Source organism: Cupressus sempervirens, chromosome 10 (genome assembly GCF_028749045.1).
Source record: "Cupressus sempervirens isolate cs-2001-9-10 chromosome 10, ASM2874904v1, whole genome shotgun sequence".
In the NCBI taxonomy this organism is placed as follows: Eukaryota; Viridiplantae; Streptophyta; class Pinopsida; order Cupressales; family Cupressaceae; genus Cupressus; species Cupressus sempervirens.
Window position 1 is genome coordinate 470,372,319 of NC_143127.1, and position 26,344 is coordinate 470,398,662.

The window sequence follows — 26,344 nt, forward strand, 5'->3', positions numbered from 1 at the left end:
GAAATAAAAAATACAATTATTGTGCAAATGTTGTGGACCAATCACCATGAAACACCAACTGTTCAGGACAGAAGTGAATACATATGTTGGACATGGAGCTACAAGACAAAGGAATTCTAGAATTCATAAGAGCACAAAGACTGAAGGAAGCATACCCCAGAGCCTCATATAGATAAGAAACAACTCCAAGAAGCTAGACCAAAAGTAGAATAAGTATTACTGAAGGAAAAAAGAACCTTCAATGGAATTACAAATACATCACTAAGAAAAAAAAATGGAAATAACATTGTATGTTAGCTGCTAAAAAGAAGATAGACCTACAAACTATCTCGCACCTAAGAGTGGTAATCACCAACACAATATGTGACAATCAGAGTCAAAGACAAGAAGACTCAAGAAAAGACATAATAGTAGAGCCGTCACCCAAGTGTGAACAATTAATTGACCCAATTAATATCGACAACCATTGGATGTTGTCTAGATGGAAATCATGTAGAAGCTTAGAAATAGCATCACTAATTGGAGGCTCGAGAGTAAAAGTACTGCTAGAAAAAACCTAGGAATGCCTTAGGAGACCACACTTTATCATCAACCTTCTATAAGGCAGGTGTTGACCAACTTGGCATCAAGCCTTTGCGAAAACTAATGGCACAATAAGCACCAATTGAGAAACTATAACTTTTCTTAGACTTCATTGTCATCTAGTAGGAGAAAGAGGCACACGACACACTTCTTAGATGTGGATAGTCGATTGTTGCCAATGCAAATCACAATCCAAAGGAAGCAAAGACAGGGAAACAAATGAACGAAGATATGCTCGACCTAGAAGATTGTTCTAAAGATGAGACAAGTTCCTTGAGGACTATTTAACTAGAATAGAGAGGACAATGAGGCATTCCAGTCAATATGTAATTTTCTTAAAGCCATAACTCCCTATAAGGAGCAAGTGATGGAAATGTGTAAAGTTATGGATGATACATTTAACAGTGCGAAGATGGAACATGGAAAGAAAAAGAAAAGTAGAAAAAAATAACATATTAAAAAGGAAAAATATAGAGTTGGCCAATTTCAAAAATGTAATAACGATGTGTTAATGCGATACAACACCAAACACTAGTATGAGACCAATACTCGTTGCATGACCTTCAAGGAGTTATATACTATAGCATCAAAGTCTTCATTTCATATGACAACATTTGGTACATCCTATCTAACAATGTTGGTATAAAACTCCACAATTTTGGCAACCAACTTATGAGGTAATACATACGATAAGGTGTTCTCACACACACACTATGCGACAAATCCCTTCTCTCGTACAATGTAATGTCATAGACCACCTAGTTGCTAATCAAGTATAGTGGTTTTTTTGCCACATATGGCATTTACATTTCATCGTACGACACTTTAACTTCCTTGTACAACTTTTGCATTGCATCTTACAACCTAGATTAATCAAGCAACAATCGATACAATACAAGTCAATATAATACTTTTCAACTCCCATACAATGAAATTTTGCATGACCCAAATCTGTAGGGTGTCTTTGCCTTAAATTCCCTACAACATTTTTCCTTCGATACCGTACGAGTACAATACACTTTGAAGCATTTTTTTTGTCAACCCTTTGATAGCATATGAGCTCTAGCCCCCTCCTATATATGCAACTTCATAGGGTACAAGTGCAAGAAGAAATTCAAAGCATACAAGTATAAGTCGTAAGTTCTGGTAACATATGTGTAAAGTTAGTCTTGTCACCCCTTACAGTCAGTTTATGTTAGCATACATCTAAAGCAAGTGTATGGTTCATGCAGTGTCATCCAACATAGATTGGTACAAACACATCATAAACTAATAGGGAGAGATTATAAATGGGTGCATCACCTCATGGCTTTGCAACTGCAATCTTATGCAAGCTTCGTATTGAAACTTCTAGTACATACATCTATTCTAAAGTGGAGAGTACAACTTGATCAACATTTGACATTATACTATGGTTCAACACTGTGAAATCTCTATTTTTTGGCTTCATTAACATTGTTTTTTGCATCTTAAAAAGCCATGAAAATAAAGCTGCCCATGGAGTCTTGTGTGGTTCTAGAGGTCTTCATTTAGGTTGTCCCTCGAGCCCATTCAGTGTGCTGCCCCCAAAACTCTACAAGGGGGCCAACCCGTTGACCCTAGTGGGGGCAAGGCCACTAGACCCCTTTTTGAGTTTTAAAGTATTCTACAACTTTGAATTTTCATAATATGAGTTGTTATCTACACTCTTTCCATTAGTCCTCCTAATAATACTTGATGTACTTGTTGTCTAGAAAACGAATTTTTCTTTTGTAGGGAGCAAGGATGATGTGGTAAGCATACAATGTCTATTGTTATGTTTGATAATGTTGGTTATCTCACAATTTATTCAGTGGGTTGTCACTCTCAGGAAGTTATCAGCGTCAATCGGTTGACGGTTGTATTCCTCTTGGCAATTGTTGGGCCCTTAAAATATATTATATGTTGTCAAGGTAGTATGGTGTAGTGGGATGAATTTTACTCCTTGGCCAACCATCTTTGGCCTTCTTTACTATAAAAGTTTCATGAGCGAATAAAGATATATTTTCCTCTTGTATCTAGTGTGCGCTATCATCTTTACTATTGATTTATTTATTTCATTTATCAAATATAATAGTAAACAGTCCACCCTCAACAAAATTGTTTGCCCTCAAGAAATTATAACTTTGAATGCTCAAGTATCTTTATACTTTCCACTATAGCATCATAGCTAAGAAACTTTTCCAAAGCAACCAAGTGTTATGTCATGTTCCTATTCCTTATCTTCCGCTTTCTAGAGACCATGATAGTTTATGGAACCAAGATCAACTTAGCTTCATCATCTAGATAAGGCAAGTCCATTGAAGGAGTGATGTTTCATCCAAGTGCTCTTATGAGGCACAACACATAAAATACATTCTGAGATGTTCCAGCCAGAGTAACGAGATTCCCCACGAGTCGAGCGAGTTTCCCAAGTCGGTGAGTCAGGGAGGGCTGGCCAGGTCAAAATGACCCGTGACCCGAGCTCTGCAAGTCAAGGAGTGTGACTCACGAGTCAAGGGTCACAACAGTCGTGACCCGGCCGCAACAGTCAATGTCCAACAGAGGTTAAAACATAAATAAATGTTGTTTTTAATATATTTTTTGGTTCTTTTCTGTCCTTAAGACCCTAAAAGGGCTTTCATAACACTCTATTGTGAGAGAGAGAGAGAGAGAGAGAGAGAGAGAGAGAAATAGAGTGTCATTGTTTTCCAACCAGCTGAAAGGAAAAGGAGAAAAGCTTGCATTTGTGACATTGGAGCAACTATACGCATGCATTTAGATCATCAAGGAGTTTATAGGAACTCTTCTCAACACTTCTCAACTCATTTCAAAGAAGTAAGCATTTTTTTCTCTATACTTATGGGTTTTTTGGATGAATTCTTTTTGTATGTTTATGGGTTTTGTTTTACTTTAGATCTTTATAAAATACAATTCTTAAATGGTAATATTTGGTCTAAAATATCTTATTGCAGCAACCTCGACATTTTTCCTTGCTCATAATGGCTCCTCCAACTAAAAAACCTAACCTCTCTACAAGCAATCAAAAAAATGAGTGCTGGAAGTACACCATAGACTTTCCGGGTAGAGGTAGAACTCAAACAAAATGCCTATTTTGTAAGGTCATTAATAGTGAGGGGATAAATAGATTGAAATACCATATTGTTGGCATGTGTGGTCATGATGTTGAGCCTTGTAAAGTTGCCACTCCTGAGGCTCAACATTTTTGTTATGTTGCCTTAGAAATATATGAACAAGGAATTTAAAAAAAAACAATTAGCAGAGTTGGCTCAAATTGGTTCCACTTCCCTTCCACGCTCTTCTGGAGCTACTTCTATATGTAGTTTTACACCCCTAGGTTCAATAGGTTGTGTTGAAGAAGGTGCTTCCCTTCCCCCCTATCATCCTAGTGCTTCTGCTAGTTGTACTTTTTCTACATCTATTCCTTGCACTGCTAGTGGTGCTGCCCCTGCTAGTAGTACTGACGTTACCTTTCGTCCTAGAATCAAAAAATCTAAGTTGGACAATTTTTTTTTTACCACGTTCGACTCCTGGTGCACAACCCTCACTTGAAAGCTTGGTATGGAATAGGGAGATCCATGAAGCTGGAACAAGAGCAATTTACAAGTTTTGGTATTTCTACAACATTCCATTTATAGCAGTCAAGTACTACAACTTCATTTATATTTGATTGTTTTACGTTTAAAGTTTTAAATTAAATTTTTCAATTAAATTTTATAATTTTAACTTGATGTTGAAATATGCTAATTAAAATGTTTTTATAAATGTAACAGGACTCCTTATTGGCAGGGGATGATTGATGTAGTTTTCATCTGTGGTGTGGGGTTTAAAGCCCCCACTAAAGATGAGTTGAGTGGCCCCCTCTTACTAGAAATGGTTGACGAAATAAAACTTGAGTTGAAGGACCACAGAAAGATTTGGAAACCAAAGGGAATATACCATTATGACGGATGGATGGACAGATAGGAGGAATAGGAGCCTCCTCAATTTTCTTGTTTCTAGTGGAGGTAATTCATCATTCTCTACTTCTCAAAGTCTAAAATTTAATGTACTATTGAATAACTAAAATTTCATTTTATTGACTATTCAATGATAATTATTTTGTTTAATTTTCACTTTCAGGATCCACCATGTTTTGAAGTCTATAGATGCCTCCTCACATGTCAAAAATGCAAAATTCTTACGTGAAGCTATTGAGGAGGTCATAAGGGAGGTGGGGGAAGAGAATGTTGTCCAAGTACTGATTGATAATTCAAGTAATTATGTTGTTGTACGTAAAATTTTAACTTCTAAGTTCTAATATATTATTTTAGTTTTTCATTAAATTTTGAAAATTAAAAATTTTTTAACACATCTAAATTTTTAATTGTTTACTACCTAATTTAAAATTGTTGTAGGAAAACTTTTGATGGAAAGACACCTAAGAATCTTTTGGACTCCATGTGCGGCCTATTGCCTCGATCTCATGTTAGAAGATATTAGTAAGCTTGAATGGGTGAAATCATGTGTTGCTAAGGCCAAAAATCTTTGCAAGTTCATCTATAATCATGCCTTGGTCCTCAGCATTATGAGGGAATACACAAAGGGAAAGGAGTTGACTAGTCTCGGCATCACAAGATTTGTCTCTAATTTTATCACACTAGAATCCTTGTTGAGTTCAATGTTAGCTTTGAGGTGCATATTTGTTGGTCCACATAGAGTTCCTCCTCCTTTGCCACCACCCCTGCAAGGATAGATGCAACAAAATGCATTTATGATGAAAAAGGTTTTTGGGAGCCATGTAAGGAGATTGTGGAGGTAGTTTAAATTTCAAAAGCTTAAGTCTTAAAATTTTATAAATTAATTCATCTCATACATATTTTTGTTTTATTTTCATTGTGCAACTTTGCAAAGTTTCATCATTCACTAAATTATTTTTCTGTTTAATTATTTTGTACATCACTGAGCCCTTTGTAGCCCTCCTACATGTTGCTGATGGGGAGAAGTCTGCTATGGGCTACATATATGAGGGCATGGATAGGGCCAAGGAGGCTATTAAGGCCAAATATGTCGAAGTTGAGGACAAGTATGGCCCTATTTGGGAAATAATTGATAGCAGATAACAAAATCAGCTTCATAAACCCATCCACGCAATAGCCTATTACCTCAATCTAGCATACCGTTTCCATGAAGATTTCAAGGCAGATGAGGAGGTACTTAGTGGCCTATACACTGTGCTATCGAAGATGTCCACTAATGCCACAGATGTTTATGTTGTTTAGTGTGGAGCTTGATCAGTCCCCAAGTGGGAGATTGTTAGTTTGTGGTGACTGATCAGGAAAGTACTATGCATACTACATAAATTCTTTGGGGCTCGGGGCATCGCCCTGAAAAAAATTTGGTACTATTTCTAGATTCACCACTAAAGTAATGGCTAATATTAGCCAATTTATAGCCGACATGTAGTAACCCTAAAGCGGTTTAATACTTGTATAAAAGGGCTTAGGGTCAAGGTTGTTTTATAGTAGTGATGCGAAATTGGTTCTTGCAGCGGTATTGAGCTATAAGGGATTACAGATTGTAATCAGGTTGTAATTACTAGATCATAAAAATATCAGACTTGTTGTTTGGTGGACGTAGACCAGGGATTGGGTGAACCAGGTTAAATATTGGTGCTTTGTGTTCTTTTCTATGTGATCTATTATTTTCTGTTATTGGTTATATTTGCATATAATTTTTGTTTATGTTCGTGGTTTAATCCTAACAAGTGGTATTAGAGTGAGTTTGTTTTTTCAGTTATCTTCTGCAGGAAAGTCTCACGGTTGAGTGGGAGTCTCAGGGTCAAGTGGGAGCGATGGCAGACGAGGGTAAGCTGAGGGTTGACAGGTTTAACAAGCAAAACTTCCAGTTATGGAAGATGCAAATGGAAGACTATCTTTATCAGAAGGATTTATCAAAGCCGTTGGAAGGAAAAGCCAAGAATCAGGGATCTATGTCAAATGACGAATGGGATCTTTTAGACAGAAAGGCACTTGGAAGCATTCGATTATGCTTGGTACCATCGGTGGCATTTAATATTACAAAAGCAAAGACAACAGAAGAATTGATGAAAACCCTAGCAAAACTGTATGAAAAGCCCTCCACTTCAGACAAGGTATTTCTCATGAAGCACTTATTTAATATGAAAATGGAAGGTGGATCTGTTACAGATCATTTAAATGAGTTTAATACTATTACTAGTCTGTTATCTTTTGTGGGTGTCAATTTTGATGAAGAAATTAGAGCTCTTGATTTTGTGTTCTTTGCCTGAAAGCTAGAATGGCTTGGTAATGGCTGTGAGTAATTCTGTTCTTGGATCTACTAACCTAAAATATGATATGTGATTGATGTTGTTTTGAGTGAAGAAACTCATAGGAAAACCTCAGGTGGATCTACATCAAGAAGTGCTTTGAATGCACAAGGCAGGGACAGAACAACTAAGAGAGGAGGTAACTCTGGAAATCATGGGAAATCAAGAGGAAAGTCAAAGGGGAGGAGGTCTCAAACAAGAGGACCCAATGATTGCTGATACTGTGGGAAATTAGGTCATAAAAAGAAAGATTGTTGGAATCGAAAGAAAAATAAAGGAGATAAACCAAAGGGAGACAAGGAGGCAAATGTGGTAACAAATCCGAAAAGGATGTTTTGCTTTTATCTTCAGAAAGTGTTGATGATTCATGGGTTTTAGATTTTGGTGCTTCATTTCATGATACACCTCATAGAGGTTATTTCATTGATTATGTCCAAGGGGATTTTGGACTTATTTTTTGGGGGATAATGAATCCTATCAGATTGTTAGAAAGGGAAAAGTTAAGATTAAGTTGCAGAATAGGAATCATTGGCTACTACATGAGGTAAGACATGTTCCAAAGCTGAGTAGGAATTTAATCTCGGCAAGGCAACTCGATGATGAATGTTATGTAGTTACTTTTAATGATAAAAATTGGAAGGTTTCAAAAAGTTTCCTTGTAATAGCAAAAGGTGTGAAAGTAGGCACCTTATATCTTTGTACAGGTCATATTGTTCCTTCTACTTTAATTGTTTCAGAGAAAAATGAATGTTCAGAAACAATTGTTGCAGTTGAGCAGAGAAAACAAATAGTTGTTGTAGATTCTGATACAGTGTTGTGGCACAACAAACTTGGGCACATGAGTGAGAAAGGTATGAAAGTACTTCATTCAAAGAAACTTTTATCAGGTCTAAAATGTGTTAATATGGATTTATGTGAAAGTTGTGTATAGGAAACAGAAGAGAGTTAGTTTTGTAAAGACTACGAAGGAAAACAAAAAGGAGAAATTAGAGCTTGTGCATACCGATGTATGGGGACTAGCTCGGGTATCTTCCCTTGATAGCTCTCATTACTATGTTACATTCATTGATGATGCAACAAAAAAAGTATGGGTTTATTTTCTTACACAGAAATCTGATGTATTTCAAAATTTTAAGAAATGAAAATGCTTGGTTAAAAATGAGACTGGTAAGAAATTAAAATGTCTCAGATTTGATAATGGTGGTGAGTATTGCAGTCATGAATTTGAAGATTATTGCTCCACTAATGGTATTCGTAGACAGAAAACTGTTCCAAGGACTCCATAGGAAAATGGAGTGGCTGAACGTATGAACAGGACAATAATGGAGCACGCAAGGAGCATGAGGTTGCATGTTGGGTTGCCCTTACACATGTGGGCAAAGGCTGTCAATACTGTTGTATATTTGATTAATAGAGGTCCCTCTACTCCTTTGAGCTGTGGTATTCCAACGGAAGCATGGATTGGTAAGAAGGTGAGTTATTCTTTTCTCAAAACCTTCAGTTATGAAGCATTTGCTCACATAGATTCTAAAAATAGAACCAAGCTAAAAGCTAAGTCAAAGAAATGTGTATTTGTTGGATATGGCATTAATGAATTTGGTTATAGGCTTTGAGATTTTGAAAATCAGAAAATTGTCAGAAGCAAAGATGTCATATTCAATGAGAAAGTGTTGTACAAAGATCTGTTGCAGCAACATGAGAAAAAAGAAGATGATTATGTAGTGTTGGATGATACTCCAAAAGCTTATGTTCCAGCCATTTCTCATGATGTGCAACAACCGCAATAACAAATACCACACACACCGGTGAATGTTAGATGGTCAACAAGGCAAATTAGACCTCCATAAAGATTTTCTCCCTCTTTGTATTCTATTTTACTTACTGATGCTGGTGAACCTGAAAGTTATGATGAAGTTGTGTAGGTGGATACTAAGATTCAGTGGGAGTCTACAATGAAAGATGAAATGGACTCTTTACTGAAGAATAAGACATGGGATATGTGCAAGTTGCCTGCAGGTAAAAATGCTTTACAAAATAAGTGGGTTTATAGGTTAAAAGAAGAGGAAGGAGGTAAGAAAAGATTTAAAGTCAGATTAGTTGTAAAAGGATTTGCACAAAAAAAATGAATTGATTTTGATGAGATATTTTCTCCTGTTGTTAAGATGACTTCTATCCGTATTGTTTTAAGTCTTATATCTACTGAAGATTTGCATTTAGAGCAGCTTGATGTTAAAATAGCCTTCCTTCATGGTGATTTGGATAAAGAGATATATATGGCTTAGCCACAGGGATTTAAGGTCAAAGGTAAGGAGAACTTAGTGTGCAAATTAAAGAAAAGTTTATATGGCCTGAAGCAAGCACCTCGGCAATGGTATCTGAAATTTGACTGTTTTATGCATGAGCATGGTTATAGTAGGTGTCATTCAGATCATTGTGTCTACTTTAAGAGGTTGGATGATGAAAGCTACATTATTTTATGTTTATATGTTGATGATATGTTTGTAGCTGGGTCTAACATGGATCACATTAAGGGGCTGAAACGCTAATTAGCACATGCATTTGCTATGGCAGCAAAACAAATCCTTAGTATGAAGATTTGCAGAGATAAGAAGAACAGAACATTGACACTATCTCAAGCTGATTATGTTGAGAAGGTGTTGCAATGTTTCTCTATGGAGAATGCTAAAACTGTCAGCACACCTTTACCTGGTCATTTGAAGTTGACTAAGGAGATGTGTCCCAAGACACAAGACGAAGAGGATAAGATGTCCAAAGTACCCTATGCTTCAACTGTAGAAAGCTTGATGTATGCTATGGTATGTACTAGGCCAAATATTGCACATGCAGTGGGAGTTGTTAGCAGGTATATCAGTCATCCAGAAATTGAGCATTGGAATGCAGTCAAATGGATTCTCAAATATTTGAGAAAAACATCCAATAAGTGTTTACACTTTGGGGGCTCTACAACTGATTTACAGGGCTATGTTGACTCAGATTTGGCAAGGGATATTAATACTAGGCGGAGTACTACAGGTTATGTCTTTACTGTTAGTGGGGCAACGGTTATGTTAGAATTAAACCACGAACAGAAATAACAATTACATGAAAATATAACCAATAACAGAAAATAATAGATCACATAGAAAAGAACACAAGACACCAAGATTTAACGTGGTTCACCCAATCCATGGGCTACGTCCACCAAACAGCAAGTCTGATATTTTTATGATCCAGTGATTACAACCTGATTATAATCTGTAATCCCTTACAACTCAATACCGCCGCAAGAACCAATTTCGCATCACTACTATAAAACAACCCTAACCCAAAGCCCTTTTATACAAGTATTAAACCGCTTTAAGGTTACTACATGTCGGTCATAAATTGGCGAATATTAGCCATTACTTTAGTGGCGAATCTACGAATGGCAAATCTACGAATAGTACCAAAAAAAAAAATCAGGGCGATGCCTCGAGCCCCAAAGAATTTATGAAGTATGTACAGTACTTTCCTGATCAGTCACCACAAACTAATAGTTTACCGTACTGGGTAAATGAATCAATGCACACAAAAAATAGATAAGAACAGCAGAATTGCTTGTATTATTCGCATATGCCAAGACATTACATTATGCTTGAATCATTACAATGATCCCGAAGGGTGAATAAATACTTTCCTAAGAACCTTCCCGAAGGGCTGTCGGCTACATAACAAGAACCTTCTTGAAGGAGCATATACCAATGGGATACATCCTAACGGACGCCCTGTCAGCTACACAATATTTACTGACGACATCATCCGCCCCAAAAGAAAAAATCGTCTCTGAACAACTACAAAATATCTGAGACACATCAACCAAATGGAATACATTAACTAACTAACTACAACAAGATAGATCTACTTCTGTCACACCACTTTGAACCTTCCCGAAGGGTTGTCAGCTACATAACAAGAACCTTCCCGAAGGAGCATATACCGACGGGATACATCCTGACGCACACCCTGTCAACTACACAATATTTACTGGCGACATCATCCCCCCCAAAAGAAAAAATCATCTCTGGACGACAATTACAAAATATCTGAGACACATCAACCAAACAGAATACATTAACTGACTAACTACAACAAGATAGATCTGCTTCCATCACACCACTTTCACATTTGTTCCGTGCCTGCACCAAAACACACTGTCTCCTTGGTCAAGCTGACCTTGACAGCCACCCGTGCCTCTTTCTCTATTTCCAACTCTAAGTACACTGAGCCAAGTATCATTGTACTGCCTTCAACTGGATGATCAGCTCCTCCTGAGCTCTCTATGCATCCACCCAGACAGTTTCACGTCCAACACCTACTCCAAGTGCCTCAAAGCGTATCACCTCTCTTGAAAGGCTTGCTCTGTTATTTTCTCCACCATTGGTACACAGACACTCCATGCCTACAGCAACTGCAGGTCTTATCAACTGGTCATCAATTGGTCATACTTCCCACGATTAATAACAGCAATGACTAGGGGTCTAGGGGGCAACGCCCCCAGCGAGGTCGAGGGGCAGCGCCCCTACCGCCAAGACCAAATTAGCACTCTCAAAGCCACACAAAACTGCATGGAACACATTATTTTTGTGATTTTCTTCTGATCCCACACTCTTTCTGGCAACTGCTAATGCTTTCCCTTCCCTTTGGCATCATGCGTTACAAATTCCAAACTGTTTCAATCTGTCTTTTTTTTTTTTCCCCTACTACTGCTCCTTGATATTCACTGATGGCGACTTAGGTTGCGTGTGATATATTTTTAACTTATAACCGTTCATTGTTTCCAGAACTTCTTGTCCATCCAACATCCATAACTTGGTTGCTCCGTTATCGACTATTTCCCAAATCTGATATGGCCCAACACACTTAACTTTAAACTTGCCTGGTTTGATCTCGTTCTAGTCGTCGTACTTCAACACCATCTGCCCCGCTTGGAACTTGTTCAATTTTAGGTATTTATCATGCCACACTTTGCACCTATTCTGTATCACCTCCATGACCCATTGTGTCTACAATCGTCACTCGTCAAGTTTATTTAAGTTACATGATCTCTCCCTCAGGTTTTCCATATCACCCAGTTTGTTCTTGACACTCGATACTATGAATTCCGTTGACTGCCACTCCTTGCCGTCAACAACTGTATTCTTAATTTTAGAACCTTCACTCCGTACCGTTGAAGCTTTTATTAAACCCTTCCTCCTTGTTTCCTGTGCAGACCGTACGATGTGTTTTCCTTGCTGCCAACACCTTTCTACTATATCCTTGTTTTGATGTAACATTTTCTTTCTACACAGTCGTACGGTGGAATCTTTTCTTTTTCTGGGTTCGTATTGTATGTTCTTCCCTTCAGCTTCTGTCGTAACCGCCTTTCCTTCTTCCACTTCTTTGTATTCCTTCGGACATTCATTTCCCTCTTCTTTCTCACCTTCGTCGACCCTTGGCATATTACAGCTCGGAAAATTCTCGTAATCCTCCATCTGCCTATGGAAAAGGCCATTCAATGAGTCTAGGTTGTCCTCATCTGACCTCCTTCTAGTCTCAATACTCCCTCTTCATCAGGTTCTATTCTCTTCTACCCCTCATCATCATTCTCGCTTTCACCTCCTGAGTTTGACGATGCTGCCTCCTCACTTACCATTTGTGTGCAGGTCAATTATGAATCTTCTGCCTCCACGCTCCATTGATAAAGTATTCTTCTTCCAATCATGCTTAACCCTTGCTTGTACAAGCCATCCTCGGCCCAAAATGACATCATATCCTCTCCTCTTCGGCAAGATGACGACGAAGTCCAGCAAGAACGGTTGTGTTCCAATAGTCACTGGTTGTGCCATTAGGACTCCCAACGGTTTGATTTTGTGCTGGTCCGCCATTAATAATCGGAGCGTAGGTGGCCACAACGTCGGCTGTCCCAACCTCTTCCAAGTGTCTTCCGGTAACACATTCACATTGGACCCTCCGTCCACAATCGTGTCTGTCAGGACAGTTCCCAGAATTCTCATCTCGACGACTACCAGATGTCGTCCGGATGAGAGAACTAACAACATTGGGTCCGCTATACTTGCTCTATTTTCCTTTTCCTTTCCGTTTGTTGTACTTGCTCACTTTCCTTCTCCCTTCTGTGTTCACCTGGTAGTTTAGCAGCTAGAGCGATGTTTGTAAGTGTCGATCGAAGTTGAGGCATTGTGAGGAGCAAATCATTTATTTTGACTGGTACCTTGGTTTGTAATATTTGTTGTACGATGTTTTGTTTCGCACAGTTCCTTGCAGAGGTACCAGTAGTGTCCTTCAAGTGTGCTTTCTCCGCCTACGTTGCTTTCTGAATTTCTGCCATCGCTTCCTCTAGTCTCTTCTTTTCTTCCGTCGGGTCCGGGTACAATTTTGCTCGCTTTCGTGTGATTGCCAGAACCTCCTCTTCGTCCCTCCCGATCGTGATCAAATTACTCCCGATTTCGGACACTTGGCATATTCATGATCACCCGGACCACACCATTTGCATAACAACTTTGGTGCGCTTGCCGTTGTACAATCTCGTGCAAAGTGGCCCCACAAATTGCATGCTCAGCATTGAACCATCAATTGTCCGTTCGCATCGTATTGAATTCGACTGCGGCTCCCGTTATTATTGTTGGCATTGTTGTTGTTGTTTTGCCCTCTGCTATTATTTATGTACCCACTCGAAGTGGCACCATCAATGTTTGTGTTTTCGTTCCCTCCTGACATAGAAGCTGCCTATGTCAAGAGCACTTGTTGAGGTCCTCTTGTTTTCATATTGAAGGGGCAGTCTTTTGTGGAATGTCCCATGATCTGGCAAATCTCGCAGAACTGATTCCTCGGAGAGAACCCTTTTGTGTGACCCTCTGTCTTACATTCCGTGCACCATAGCTCGCTTCCCTTCATTTCTTTCTGCATGTTCTTAAATTCCTTCATCATTCGGATCATGTCCTTCTGGAGAGCGCAAACCTTCTTGATGTTGCTTTCATCATCACTGCTATCTTCTCCCAAAGACGTGTCGTCATCTGAATCAGATGAGCTACTCTTTTTCTTCTTTTTTGTCTTCCGCTCACTTTCTAAATTCATTGCTCGATTGTATGCTACAGTGTATGACGATGGTGGCACAATCTTCATCTTCTGCAACTTCGGGCGTAGGCCTTCAATGAACCATCTTTTTTGCAGCACATCAGCTGGCTTATTTTTCATTTTATTTATTAAGTCCTTTAATTTCCTGTCATATACTCAGATAGTTTCATTCTTCCCCTGCTTTGTGTTGTATATCTCCGCTACGATCTCATTGTCATCGCGCAACAGTTGAAATTCTGTGATAAACTCCTTTTAATGTTGTCCCAATTGGTTAACTTTTGGGGATCTGTATCGGCAAACCAATCAATTGCGACACCCCATAGGGTTGCTGAAAACTGTCGGACCCATTTGTTTGTATCTGTTATGTCATTCGCCCTCCAAATCGTTTTGCATGTTTTACAATGTCGGATTGGATCGGCTGCTCTATCACCATCAAAATTTGGCAACTTTTCCTTTGGTCCTGCCATTATTACTGGATGTTGTGTAGGGGCATTGTTTGGTACTGCAACACCAACGTTCTGTACTCTGGTACCAACACTTTGTATTCCGACCCCAACACTTTGTATTCCGACCCCAACGCTCTACACTCCAGCGCCAACACTTTGTATCCTAACACCAACGCTTTGTATCTCGACACCAACGCTTTGTATTCCAATGGTTATGCTTTTTGGTGAAGAAGGTTCTCCGTTAAGCGAATTTATCCGTTTTGGAAGTGTATCGTGGACGAAGAGTTCACTCCACGCTTGTGCTCCCTTGGCACTCCGAGCTGTGCGAGTCGATTCCCTTCCGTTTGGATTCTCTTCCCTCGGCGAATACAGGCTCAAAAACTCTTCCCTTGCTTCTTCCACCAATTCCACCCACTATCAAGTCTCCTCCAACAATTCTTCAACGCTTCGGTGTCCGTCAGCAATCTTTTGAAACCTCCTTTTGCGTTCGGCTTCTTGTGCCAAAATTAAATTTTCTTGCGCAGTATGTATTCCATCTTTTCTCTTTATCATATTTCGATCCTTATTAAACTGATTTGGCATTAAGCTTCATTCCTCCCTCCTTCCAAGTTCATGGTGCAACAGCGCCAAATGTTTACCGTACTGGGTAAATGAATCAATGCACACAGATAATAGATAAGAACAGTAGAACTCCTTGTATTATTCGCATATGCCAAGACATTACATTTTGCTTGAATCATTACAATGATCCCGAAGGGTGTATAAATACTTTCCTAAGAACCTTCCCGAAGGGTTGTCGGCTACATAACAAGAACCTTCCCGAAGGAGCATATACTAACGGGATACATCCTGATGCACACCCTGTCGGCTACACAATATTTACCAGCGACAATAGATATATTGGTTGAGATGGATGCCTATAATCATGCATTAGAGCCCATTTTTTCAAGGCAAATTTGCAAAGGTCGTACAAAATTGCAGCCAGGTAAAAATTGCAACTTAAGCCTTATACAATCTAATTTCTAAATTTCTAGCTTTAAACTTTAAAGTTCAAATTTGTAATGAGACTAATATTTTTTTCTTTTCCTTTTTTCAAAATTCAAATAAATGGTGGCAAATGTTTGGGCCTTCAACCAAAAAGCTTTAGCAAATTGTCGTCCACATAATGAGCTAGCCAAGTAGTGCTTCTGGATGTGAGCGCAACTAGAGCATGTTCGAGCACATCCACTTGAAGAGGCGTAACAGGTTGTTTGTGGAGAAAATGAATAAGCTAGTCTTTGTGCATTACAACCTGCGCATTAGGACCAAGGAAATTTTGGATAGTGACACCACTCCGATTACTCTAGAGGAGGTTGATCCAGAGTCTGAGGAGATCACTGAGGCTACTAATCCCGTCTTTGATGATGAGGACCTAGAGTGGGTTGACAAGGCAGAAAGAGAGGCTGAGGTCGTGGCTATGGCAGCAGAGGACCAAAGAGCTATAGTTGTTCCTAGTGGCACCTCACAGGGCCTGGTAGAGATTACAATTGATCCTAGAGGCACCTCACAAGCTGATGCTATGGCTAATTAGTCATCCAGGACCTACCTTAGACACCTTACTAAGAGGCATTTCATAGATTATACTAAGCCTAAGGTTGAGATTGAGGATAAGGATGACGATGACGATGACGATGAGTATGAGGACTAGGAGCCATAGCAATAGTCATGTTTTAACTTAACCTATGATCGAAATTTGGAACATTTGATGATGACTATTGATGTGTTGGATTTCATAGATTTGATATACATTTGGATGGGTTTCATGGATTTATCATTTTATATATCTATGACTCTATGTTTTACTTTTCTATTTCCTTCGGCTACTATTTAAATTTTAGTATTTAGCAATTTACCTTTGTACTTATGTAATCGATGTATGTTTAAATTTTAACTTTTAAGTATGTGATCAAATTACCTTCTATTTCATGATGTTATTATGTATTTAAGCTTTATTCAATAATGGGTGCATGGAATGTTCCTTAAATCCTAAAAAATCTCAAAATTTTGAGGTTTTTTCACTTTGCCGAGTCGGTGCCGAGTCCGAGCCGGGTCCAAGTCACGTTACTTTGGACTTCCAGCAACTCAAGCTCATAAGCAACCTCCCCAATCCTTCATCTGCTCTTGTAAAGAACACATAATAAGGCTTTATCTTCTTGATTCCACTTCTCTTAAGAGAAGATTGTCATTAAGGTTATAACATCAAGAAAACCATGTCTCTAACATCAAATGACTTCTCAATATGCTGCTGATCTGTATATATCTTTTGCTAAGTTTGTGCTCTTTGGGGATTTTCCTTCAGTGATTCAAAACTTAATAGCTTTGCTTGACCAAAGCTCTTGATCATGGCACTTTATTGCTTGTGATGACCTAGTAGATCATATCCAAAACATGTCCTGAATGAAACCCCACCAAAGGGCATGTGATGTGAAGTATTGAAGAAATGCTCTTCTGGATCAAGTAATCCAATCTGTGTTGTTTGTTGCTTTACTAAATAATTCATCAAATACCCCTCAATCCACTTAATCATGCTCTCTGCTTACCCATGCGTTTGAAGGTGATAATTAGTACCTTTCTAAATAACTGTCATTTTATATTAAGCTTTCAACTACTTTGCAGTGTACACTTTTGTCTTTATTGGATCCTTTTCCCTTTCTTGATGTTTGCTGTTTGTATTACACATTACATTTCTGCGACTTTAATGAATTGTCCACCTGATTCCTAATCAATCCCAAATCATGAGGAAAAGACAAATTTAAAAATTACTGACCAGCAGGCAAATGAATTTTGAATTACTATAAATAAATACACAGTTGTGAAAAGACATAACTGCACAGACAGAAACTAAAAAAATGTAAAAGCCCTAAGTAGGAAAGAAAAGTTACATCATCTTGTGTCTGTAATTTCCTTTCACGATCTTCAGATAACTCATCCAAAAGCTTCTCACAAGAAGGAATTAACTCCTTTCCAAGCTTAACATATTCATCGTAAACTGAACGCAGCTTGTCCAACTGCTGAAAATGTGCATCTGCATTGGATGAATGCATGGCTAACTCCCTAACACGTTCTGCTGAACTTGAACTTTTTGTCCTTTGCTGGTAAAAGTGTCAAACATATTATGTCAACAATAGCATTTCAAGTGCCTACTCTCAAACTGGAGATGCCAGAGAAAGAGATTGCAATTAACAAATTCACATGTATATTTATCTATCAAAGTTAACGGAAGACCTTCCGAACAAAATCATCCTCTTCTTCAGGCGTAAAGGGGCGCTCACAACATGGGCACACATGATTTCCACGTGCAACTCTTTCAAATGGATCAAACATCCTCCGCATTCCATCTGCAATATCATGTTGGCTTTAACAACCACCCAAAATGCCCGGGAACTGTTAGTCATTCCAATTGTGTCCATGTGATACCCTATCAGATTGACAGCATTTTGAATTAAAATAGTATGAGACTAAAAATCAAACCTTTTACGAATATTTCTTTTCTCAAGTGCATCTTCCAATACCACAGGAAACCCATCAATCTCCACCGATGACTGGACCAAGGATAGAAGCTTTGTTTCAAAAAATCTTCTCCTGCCTGCAAGAAAGAAATTGATGTAAAATCTGACACAAAGAGAAAGCAACATAACCATTTATAAGAGTCTATGATGATCAAAAAATACACCTCCCAACAACTAAATCATAATTTATGAATCTCTTCCCATGTTAGTCATGAAAATAAGTATCACGCCACCTAAGAGTCAAAAATAAACGTTATATTTCATACAGTTGTTAATATAAAATAAGTCTTGAATTTCAAACGAATCTAGCAAATGATTCAATGAATGAGCTCTATGCAACATTGGTTCCATTTTTTGGACATCACTTCTATATTTATGCAACATTTATGTTATTTATTCTTCAAAGATAAAATATTAAGGCATTCATCCCTAAATTGCAAAACTCCTTCCAAAATGAAGGATTATGCATCTCATAATTGGCAATGACTTGGTATTAATTAAAATATTTGTGTGATGCTGCTTGTGCATGACAACTGTTCCCAGTGTTAGTAAGATTTCAAGAGTCTGTAATGTCCCCATTTTTGGCAGCTCTGCGCAGTTGATGGAGTTATCTCATCATTGCAACCCTTGTGAGCTGACAAGGTGTTTTGGGGGTCCCAGTTGTGGACTTTCTATTTTTAGTAGCTCTATTTTTGGCAATTGCTATTTTTGGCAGTGCAATGGGTGGCTTCAACAATTAGTCGTCACCTGCAGTAAACAAGGTTAATAATTACATGAGCTCTTATTTATGTATTAATCATTAAGTTGCATTATTATAATTATGTTTATATTATTATAATAATGACATTAAGAGATATTTCTAAAAAGCGTGTTGGAATGTTTCTAGTGTTGAGTTCTTTTGAGAAACTTCCACAATTTCTGAGGTGGAATTATTTAGGAAACTTTGGCCAATGGAAGATTATAAATGAGAGCTCATTGCATTGGGAAAAGCACGCTTTAAAACTCGATTTATTTTGTTGCTTTTGTGCCTTTTTCCTAAAGTTTGAATTGTGAGCCCTTGCTGAAGTATAAGGGTCTCTGAGTTTTTGATGTTTGAAGTCTCTGCTGAGGTATAGTGGCTTCACTAGTTGAATCTCCTAATTGTCATTATCTGTGTCTAGGAGATTGGAATTATAATTCTAAGAATTATGAGTTCGTGAATTGAAGCAGTCGTTGCTGAGGTATAGCGATTGTCAAAACTCCTACTGTCTATATTGTATCTAGAGTTTGGTAAATGATGATAGACTGACACTTGGAATAGATCCGAATTACTCTTCAATTGGTGGCTGCCGCTGGAAATTGAATTCTAATTTGAAGGAGTGCCAAGTATCATTTGGGGGGAGCGTTTTAAGTTCTGGAATAAGTCCAATCCCATAGCCTTTGTGTGGGAGTTGAACGACATTAAACTGGGCTTGCAGAATGTTAATGGCTGCATGGATGTTCTAAGTTCTAACCATAGCCGTCAGAGAATACTGGGTCTGCATATCAGTGTCAGCAGGTGTTTGGAGGAGTGCTTTGGCATTGTTGAGTTGGTTTTGCATTCCCAACTAGTTGCGGTTGGCACTGGAGTGTCTTGAGCATGTCAAGTGGTGTTGCTGACTGCCTGCGGCCTTCCTAAAGCAATTCGATTGAGCATTTGGACCTTGGACATAACTTTTGCATTGATCATTGCCATCTATTTTTCAAGTCAGGTTCATTGTTATTTATTTTGGTTGTATGACCCAATTAATAAACTGCTGCATACTTTTTAATAATTAAATAAATTCATCAACAATTGTATAGCTAGCAGAAAACAAGGCAATAAGATAAGTGTTCTTTTACTTTGATTAGACAAATTCCAATTGGCTATGTACATTTAATTGTTATAAGAAATCAAAGGGATTTGTATGTTTCAAGGAACCATGAAGCAAAACTATAAAAATTTAAAAAACGTAGACGAAATTCTTTACATCCAGCTAGTTATGAAATTGAGTCAAGCTGGGCTTTCTACAGAGTCAAAGACATTTTACTATGCAATTATCGAAATTAATAATCAAAGAATCATCAACTTGCAGGCTCTATTTGACATTTCAAGCATAGAAATACAATTTCATTGTCATACATACACATCTTTTAAGGTCATTGCATACAAGATCACGGACCACACTGTCAAAAGACAGGAAAATTAGACAGTTTATGTGCACTAAGCACTGCCGGATTGGTATGTGTTTTCCAAATGCAGCAACCTCTTATATTTGTAATGAGCATAAGCCATGAACAGACATGTCCTTGTAATGAGCACAAGCCATGAAAGGACATGTCCCTTCTGTTGGTTCCCAAAACCACAGGTTGGATTCCTACGAGCCTTGCCTGCTCGATGCTAGGATATCCAACCGATTAAGGCCAACTTGACAAGATTGATCGATGCGATCCAAATCCCCTGCGCTTTCGGCTCTGCAAAACCTGAGGCAGGTGTACCTAATCCTGGACAACAACCTTAAACCCAAGATGCTTAAAGCAAATTGGTTAGAACACGAATACAACAAAAGCTTTCAAAATGGCAAGAATTATTGAAAACTTCAAACTTTGCGATTTGTGAATAAATGATTATACAAATGTGATAATGTTTTAAATAATGAATAATTATAGATTAATGCAATAGATGAATATATTAATTCCTCAAAGGAAAGAAATGAGACGTTTGCCAACATATGGATTATGAATCAGGAGTAAAAGACCAGTGCCTAATTAAAACAGGCAATCAGAGTCAACATTATAAGTTGAAATGTACAACTTTATAAAGTTCAATATATTAAACTATAAACAATTTTAATAGTTCAAATGCGACAGATCAATTATATAAACGCAATTTAAACTAGTCTAAAATGCACTTTAACTCTTGCGGAGACAAATTAGACATAAATACGGAAACAATAAAATATTTCACAATATCTATGTCTATCAAATTTTAAATGCAATAATGATCCAATCCACTTATCCGAATATTAAAATATTTATAGAAAATAAATAAAAAACATTTACAAAGGATACAACTTAATAATAATTTAAACTCCAATGCAAATAAAAATAAATATGCTTACAGATTGTGTCGAAAATAAAAATTACACGTAGAGACACTCCTTCCGGATGATCCATCTACTACAAATTTATCCAGACCGCATAAAATTTACCCAATAATCCACCATCCACAAGCTTAGTTCAAAAGGTCATTTCTTTGCCAATAAGAAAATATAATACATCATAAGGCATAGGCTAGGCAAAAAATTAAAATATGAATAATATCAATCCCCTTTGGATGCTTTACATCACATATTTATAAAGATTTGAAGGGTGCCGGTTACTATACTAAACATCATATCCCTTCAGAACAAAAAACTAACCAAATTTTTCAAAAATTTAATAAGTTTTTAACATGGTTCAGTTGTATTAAAATACAACTAGCGGCACATTGGTAATCTCTTTCTTTCACACATATATGCCCAAACCTCCACTTCATATTACTTGTTACTTCCTTGCTTACATCTCGTGTATTTGAAAACACCGGAGAAAACTTGTTGGCAGATGCATCTTCTCATTTTGATCTCCTGATTCTTCCGCAAACCATGGTGCTAATCCATTGTGAGCTTTCGGAATTGTGTCTTTCGGCTGGTGGTGCATCTTTTTAACATCATATCATAGACCTTCTGCTTACGAGAACCACTCCAGGACTCCTCTCCATGCACGCATTCATGCCCTTATCCGCAAAGACAACATCCTTCACACCTGCAAGAGACACAAAGCATCATTAGATATAGATCCTCAAATAATGATAGGTATAAAACCCTGTTTGGGAAGCTTCCACACAGTACGAAAGCCTTCAGAATTGCTTTTAGAGTATTTGCTTGTTGCACTGAAATGTTCTTTTACGGATATCTGCATAGGTATCTTGCTCGCCGTATAGAAAAACATAGCCCTACCTTCCTGAGCACTATCTTGCCTCCAATCATTTCTAACACAAAATGAAGGAGAGTTCCTTCACGTTTATACTCTTCAAGCATCTCCTTAGCTTCCTTTATAGTGCAACCAAGTGTCATCTATTTGGAACGACTGCCATGGATGTTATTTATATGGTGTATACTTTTCTCTGCGGCATCTTTCCATTAGTGCAGTCCGCTCTAGTTTTAACTCTGGAATTTGATTAGATGCAGACAATCTGAAATCACATGCATCATTGGACCCATGGATTGCAGAATCATTGGATTTAATTATGTATCCACATCCACTTGACTCAATCTTATAATCAGTAGCAGTTATGACCGTAAACTCCAACTCATTCCAGCAAAGGTCATGGAAGAAGTCTAGGTCCAGGCTAGCAAACTGCAAATAGCTACACAGTAGTGTTCTAATCCAACACTGTGAATCCTTTAACTAGGGTCACAAGCCCATGATGAACAACAAGTTCCCTATTCATGATTGGGAATTCAACACAATCGTTGTTGCTATGAAACTTTCAATAACATCTTTCTTTAATTTGTTACCAATAAGTGTACAGAGGGTGATGTACAGAAGCAATATGCTTATTTTATGAGGCTCTGTATATAGGAAGTCTAAAACACAGAGATGAATCCAGAAACTCTCCAATGTCTGTGCTTACTGCTGGATGACTGGGAACCACTTCTAGATTGTTTGATGCATATTATGAGTACGCAAATTCTGTTGTATCCCTGTTTTTACTGCTAGCTGTGACTGATGCAAACTGATTGTGAAGTCTCTAGTCTTCACTATCTCATATATTTAGTGAATTACAAATCTACTTGAATATGTTGTGGAAGAAGATTCCATTCATCATGAAATGGAATTATTTTTTATTTAAAGTCTTTAAAGCCTGTGTATGAAATTTGACTATTTTTGCCTTCATCATTGTTCATCTGATATAAACTTTGAGTTATATTGCATGACTTTCCCAGTATTGTAACTAGCATCTTCAAATTGAATGCCTGTAATATGAATTACCAATGAAGAATATGCAAGAAAAGATTACTGAATAAATACTGAATAGAGACAGCAAGCCTGGATGTGTGAACATAAATCTCTGAATCCCCCTTGTTCGAAATCTCCATATCTACTATGTCATGTTTTGCAACTGGAGACTTTACACTCATCATACACAGACCTCAACAAAGAAGCACCTTTGTAAGGAGAGCAGAGTGAAATCTTTTCTACGAAATAGGTTTTTGTATACCAAGATATGCTTTTACAATCCTTCATCAATCTCCAAACATATTTCTTAAATGAAGACTCTAAAATTAGAGTTCCATCACCTTCATGGGACATGTCTATTTGTTAATTAGATAATTAATATAGAAACAAGTTTAGTTATAGTTATACACACACACACACATATATAATTATTATATTGATTTCTCTCATATAATAATAAACTTATATCTCAAATATAATGAACACGTATGTATAATTTATATCTCATATATATTCATAGGTTTATCCGATTGAAGCTACCAAACATCAATACTCCCTTTTAGCTAGGAAGGATAAACACAAGATAGATATTACACCATTGGTAATATTAGGAATGGCAAATTTTAAGGATGTCCTTGATCAAAAGATATCCACCATTTTGATATCATGAGAATTGGCCTATTTGAATAGCAACACATGATATTCACCAAATACTCTACGTATTGACCTATCGGAATTTCAACACATGGTATTCACCAAGTACTCAATAAGGTAATGGCATGTAGAATACCAACACATGATATTCACTAAATACTTATCATATATCTATACAAACAACTCATAGACCGTCAAGTGAATGTCATATAACACTTAGTTGTTTACTAACAAGATATAATCCATCATGATCCTTTTCAAATTTAAATAAAATGTATATCATGGCTGAAGTTATTGTAAGATCGTCACCTCCACTAACTTCTGCAAATACAAGTGATAATTATTTCGAAGTTGTCACTTCCTCATGATGTACACAAGGGGTAGGCCCATTAAATCATGCAATCACATGCATGATACCAAAGTTTACATGAAATCAAAACTCTCTCTAATTCTAATATGATCAAGATTTTCAAAGATCAATTGAAGCATATCCTCCATTCACTCCTTCAAATGGATGTGTCAAACTCTATCTGAGTATCAATCTTTCGAGTTCTTTTACCTTTGAAGAAGTGTTGGACTCCCTCTTAATCTAATACCAATCCTCCTTTTCTTGCAAGAACATTCTCAAAGAAAAAGACCAAGGCACCTAGCTCTTATAGTACGTATAGAAATACAAATAAGAATATTAACATTAATTAGAAAGTTAGTAACTAAACTCATGCCTATTACTAACATCATAAATGATTACAACATAACTCTTTATTTTATATTTTCAATAACATAATACTTGATGATGTATTGAAGTCAAAATATAACTATACTTCATCTTTATCTTTTATACTCTCATAATGAATCTCTTTATGTTTAACAAACATTATATCGAATTATCAAACATCATTTTTGAATGAATGTATATATATAAATACATATATACATATATATATAACTATCATATTTCACAATATTCTATACAAAACACATTATATATTATTGAATGTATATATTTTCAAATATAACATCTCATATGATATAGAAATGAATATATAACAAAATGCCTGAAACCATATCTTTATACACAACTTAATGGGACAATGCTCAATACCTTTACCCCCTTTTAGTCATATCTCTTCATTCCACCTTTATTCTATAACAAAGTACTTGTAAAATTGTCGACTAGTTGCACCACTAATGACACCATGCATAAGCCAGTGAGCAAGGTTGAATGGGACAGAGTGCCAATCATTGGTAGGACGCGATAACCGCACCGCCTACAATTTCCTTTTGTGTGTTTCATTTTCAATGATAATCCTGCCAATCTTGTTTGATGGATCTACTTCATATATGTTCATCCATTCTTCCTCCATATATTTGATTTGATATCCTTATTTATTTCTCTTTTGTCCATCTCTATATATTACATACCACTTATGCATAATGATTTATCCAATAGATGATGTCATTTATTTAAAATATGATTTATATCTATCTTTCTGTCGTATTTGATGCCCTATACTTAGTAAGGTTATTCCATATTTTATTTAATCTCTTTTTATCATCCTCTTTACGTGGGTAATTATACTTGGTTCACCCTATTAAAAATGTCGCTTCTTCTTTTGCGGATTTGATGACAAATGCTTGTCCATCCATTGCTTTTAATCATAGTAGCACAGGGACGCGTCCCCCCTTTTTGCCCCACCCAACAGTGCCACCAAATCCTACCACCTCTGTCAACAATAGAGGAATGTCCTAGTGTTAACTATTTGCTGATTTGACTATTTATGTTCAATGTTCAATGTTCCAACTCAATGCAATGTTCAAGTATTTACTCTTTTACATCTTTATATCTGATATTGCAATACATCTTTTCATAACTAGCATTTTAAGTACCATATGTATAGTATATAATACCTGCCTAGTCACCCACCGTCATTCCCCCGCCTTCCCTAAATTAAGGCCCCTCTATCCCCCTAACTCAACAACATAATTTTGATATTTCTAATTTGTTTCAGAGGTTGCAGGTTTGATTCTGCCAACACCCTCTTATTGAATAAGGTCTACGAGGGTTTTGCATAGCAATAATTTATGCTATAGTGCATACCTGTCATCCTTGCCCCTCTACACACAGAAAGACATCCATATACGCTTCTATATTCCTGAGATGATACATCCAATGCAACCTTTATAAATCGTGATGTGTAGAAGTACACAAGTTTTAACATTGCTCCTACGTATCCGTTGTTCTCTTAAATTTTCTTTGCAAAATAAAAAGTTGCTAGAAATTCCAAAATACGTTCTCATACATTTACGGCCTGCTTTGATACCATGCTATTTTCAAGATCGCTACAAATGTACTAAGCATTGTTGGATTGGTGTGTATTTTCCAAATGCAGCAACCTCTTGTATTTATAATGAGCATAAGTCATGAAGAGACATGTCCCTTCATGGGAAATGTATATTCATTAATTAGACAATTAATATAATAACAAATTTAATTATAGTTATGTGTGTGTGTGTGTGTGTGTGTGTGTGTGTAATTAATATTTATTCCTCTCATATATTAATAAACTTATATCTCAAATATAATGATCACATATATATAAATTGTATCTCATATATATTCATAGGTTTATCTGATTGAAGCTACCAAACATCAACAAATG

At 37.1% G+C, this 26,344-nt stretch overlaps 1 protein-coding gene across 1 annotated transcript in view; it reads right to left on the reverse strand.

Moving 5' to 3' along the window:
- RAD50 (DNA repair-recombination protein (RAD50)) overlaps positions 1 to 26,344 on the reverse strand; it is a 236,507-nt gene that overhangs the window by 115,800 nt on the left and 94,363 nt on the right. Inside the window, exons 15-17 of the mRNA XM_089806593.1 lie at positions 17,995 to 18,109; positions 17,749 to 17,878; positions 17,406 to 17,615 (exon numbers count right to left, since the gene is read on the reverse strand). Of these exons, the coding sequence (XP_089662719.1) occupies positions 17,406 to 17,615; positions 17,749 to 17,878; positions 17,995 to 18,109 (455 nt within the window). The remainder of the gene's footprint in view (positions 1 to 17,405; positions 17,616 to 17,748; positions 17,879 to 17,994; positions 18,110 to 26,344) is intronic.